At 37.0% G+C, this 3,637-nt stretch overlaps 1 protein-coding gene across 1 annotated transcript in view; it reads left to right on the top strand.

The window, feature by feature from the left end:
* Positions 1–3,253, top strand: part of LOC107659143 (60S ribosomal protein L13-like) — a 5,336-nt gene extending 2,083 nt beyond the window's left edge. Inside the window, exons 4-6 of the mRNA XM_016447976.1 lie at positions 1,455–1,628; positions 1,929–1,985; positions 3,048–3,253. Of these exons, the coding sequence (XP_016303462.1) occupies positions 1,455–1,628; positions 1,929–1,985; positions 3,048–3,206 (390 nt within the window). The 3' untranslated portion in view covers positions 3,207–3,253. The remainder of the gene's footprint in view (positions 1–1,454; positions 1,629–1,928; positions 1,986–3,047) is intronic.
* Positions 3,254–3,637: the final 384 nt, after the last annotated feature.

Below are 3,637 nucleotides of genomic sequence, written 5' to 3'. Positions count from 1 at the left end.
TCCATGTGACATCAGGGGTTCAACCGTAATTTTACGAAGCTACGAGAATACTTTTTGTATGCAAAGAAAACAAAAATAATGACTTTATTCAACAATTCTTCTCCTCCGCGTCACCTTGGTGCCAGTTTGGAGAATATCCACTGAATGTAAACAGCGTATGCTTTTCTGTGTCGGCTGCGTCACGCAGATAGGTTGTTTTCATTCAAATCAAAGTGTAAACAACGTAGAAAATGTATCAGTGGATATTCTCCAAAATGGCACCAGGGTGACGTGGAGAAGAATTGGTGAATAAAGTCGTTATTTTTGTTTTCTTTGCGTACAAAAGTATTCTCGTAGCTTCGTAAAATTACGGTTGAACCCCTGATGTCACATGGATTATTTTACCAATCTCCTTGCTACGTTTCTGGACCTTGATCGTGTTACTTACATTGCTGTCTATGGGAGGGTCAGAGAGCTCTCAGAATTAATCAAAAATATCTTAATTTGTGTTCCAAAGATGAACGAAGGTCTTACGGGTTTAAAACGACATGAGGGTGAGTAATTAATGACAGAATTTTCATTTTTGGGTGAACTAACCCTTTAACCGCACGTGACCTTTCCAATGTGATTATGTGATGTGTGAATTTACGGACTCGCATCACAGAGCTACTGCATTTGTGGCTCAAAAGTATATAATTTTAAGAACATGACCGATTGTTTCGCTAGATAAGACCCTTATTCCTCAGCTGGGATCGTGTGGAGCCCTTTGAAACTGCAATTTGGACCGTCGGCCAAATCCTGGAGTGTTTTCCTCATAAACCTTAATTTCTTTGTGACTGAAGAAAGACATGAACCTCTTGAATGACATGGGGGTGTGTAAGTTATCAGAAAATTTTCATTCTGGAAGTGAACTAATCCTTTAAGTCCAAAAAGGCCATAAAAGTGGCATAATGCAAATCGTGGATAAAAACGAATGGAGAGATGCAGTTGCTTTATATGATTATTTAATTTGGACATTTATTCACATAAACACCCATACATTGTATTTCTTCACAAGGCTTGGGTTAAACCACTTGTTTCATATGGGTTAATTTGACAACACTTTGTTCTTTTATGGATCTTCCTGTTTTGGTTACCTGGACTTTCAATGGAGAGACAGAAACCTCTCAGGTTGCATAAAAAATCTACTGTTTCGAAGATGAACCAAAGTCTTGTTGGTTTGGAACGGTAACTTGAGGGTCAGTAAACGATGGCAATTTTTATTTTTGGGTGAACTATCTTTAACTATAATGTAGTTTTCTTGTCTCATTTACAGTTATTCAAACAGTCAAATGATGACAATTCTCCGGAATCTCTGTACCTCATTGATGATTCCTTTTGAACCCTATTTGCTGATGACTGTTGATGCTGTCAGAGCGGTTTCAGTATAATTGAGTGTCACATGTCTCACTTTGTGCTGTAATTTGCTTATATAGGCAGCGGGAATCAACAAAAAGGTGGCCCGCACCATCGGCATCGCCGTTGACCCTCGTCGGCGTAACCGATCCACAGAGTCTCTGCAGGCCAACGTTCAGAGGCTGAAGGAGTACCGCTCCAAACTCATCATCTTTCCCAGGAAGGCTTCTGCACCTAAGAAGGGAGACGGCACTGTAAGTGGCTTCCTTCTGATCATAAATCCGACCTCTCTTGGGATGAGCGTTGATTTGAAGCTTTGTAATTCATCATAAATCATATCAAGCCTTTGATGCATAATATATAATATGTCAGGTCTAAAATGCAGTTTATTGTAACGGGTAACAGCTTTGGTGTTTGCAGTCAAATGATGACACTTTCTCCGGAATCTCTGCACATCCTTGATGACCTTTGAACCCTTTTACAGCTGATGACTGCATACTGTTCAGCCATATTCTGCATTCAGTTTGTGTTTTGACTGTCTTTTGTGTGTACAGGAGGAGGAGCTCAAGATGGCTACACAGCTTATTGGACCCGTCATGCCCATCAAAAACGTATGTATCTTATCTTTAGCACTATGAAGCCTGCTGTACCATATTTGATACACACAATTTTAAGGTCTCTAAATTAACAACATGATCAAACTTGGCTGAAAAACCTGTTGTACACTATTTTCTACATGCCTTTTGTCTTTTTGCTGTGGAAAAAGATATTTTTGAGTAAACTAACTTCTATTGTTAGTAACATAAATTACACAAGGCCTAAAAGGGTCTCTAATCAGAGCAGAAAGTCTTAAATTTATTAAGTCATGGCATTAAATGTTGCATTGCAAAAAAAAGTCTTCCTCAGTATTTTGTTGTTTTCCAATACAAACATCTAAACATTAAGATATGTGTAATTGATGCGAATTGAACATAGGAAGTTTTTTTTTTTTTTTGAGAAATTGGAACAAAATTGCGAGTTTGATTTAAAACACAAACAAATGTCAATGGAGAATGAAAACTTGTAAATATATTGGCAGATATTTGCTCTTGTTTTAATCATAAACTCGCTTCATTTTGGTCAATTTCTCATTTAAACAAGACTTTTGTCATCAAGTAAATGCATCTTTATTTAAGAATCATACGTTTCCATTGGAACACAGTGCAAAAATATAGTGAGGAAGAACATCACTTTTTTTTTTTTTTTTTTGCTGCAGTGTGATCAGAAGGTACAGTAAAAGTTGTTTCCATATTGCAGAGCCATTCAAACCATAACCTTAAACCTTATTTTTATTTATTTTTTTTTGTAAAATGAACGATCTGTTGGAATTTCTATTTTAACTTTTGCTAATACAAGACATTTACAGAACATATTAGAATTCCATTGAATTTATTCCTTAAATTTTCTTGATCTAAAGTCTTAAATTTACTTAAAACCTGCAGAAACCAAATGTAAGCCATAAATATCCATATATGAGCCATATATGATCTGAAGACTCGGTTTATTTCAAAGAATTACTTTCTTACATATTTCATGTTGGGTTTTACAGAGATAAGATGCAATTTGAGAAATGTGTTTTATGTATATAATGTAGAGTTTTGCTGAATCTGAGGAAGTATCCGTGTTTTCTGCAGGTGTACAAGAAAGAGAAGGCCCGCGTAATTTCAGAGGAAGAGAAGAACTTCAAGGCCTTTGCCAGCCTGCGTATGGCACGTGCCAATGCCCGTCTGTTCGGCATCCGTGCCAAGAGGGCAAAGGAGGCCGCCGAGCAGGATCCTGAAAAGAAGAAATAAATGTTACTTTGTAAGGAACTGTCAAAAAAATAAATGTCTAAAAAAATCGTTTGTTTTCGGAGTCACTTCTTGGAAAAATCTGTGTAGTTTTTTTTTTCCTGCTTTGTAGAGGATGTGTGTGTTGAGGCAAGTTGAAGCTAAACTCTGCAGGACACCGGCCCTCCAGGACCAAGTTTGGACAGCCCTGGTGTATAGTTTGCTTTTTCACTCAAAGGTGAATTTTTATTTAGTTTAGAAGTTCCTCTTCCTACAGACACTTTCATAAGGCTCAGATTGATGATAAAAGGTGCAGGTAACAATGCAGAAAAACCAATGCTTTTTGTTCTTTCAGGTTGAGTATGCTGCCAGCATTCCCATTCAATGAGCACTGATAAAATTTGCAAATTTAATGTCGAAAGTATCTTACAATACATAACCTTTCATAAATGAGT

The sequence above is a fragment of the Sinocyclocheilus anshuiensis genome, unplaced genomic scaffold, assembly GCF_001515605.1.
Source record: "Sinocyclocheilus anshuiensis isolate Anshui unplaced genomic scaffold, SAMN03320099.WGS_v1.1 scaffold87, whole genome shotgun sequence".
NCBI classification, from domain to species: domain Eukaryota; kingdom Metazoa; phylum Chordata; class Actinopteri; order Cypriniformes; family Cyprinidae; genus Sinocyclocheilus; species Sinocyclocheilus anshuiensis.
The sequence above is the reverse complement of the archived record's forward strand: the minus strand, read 5'-3'. Positions and strand labels throughout refer to the sequence as shown.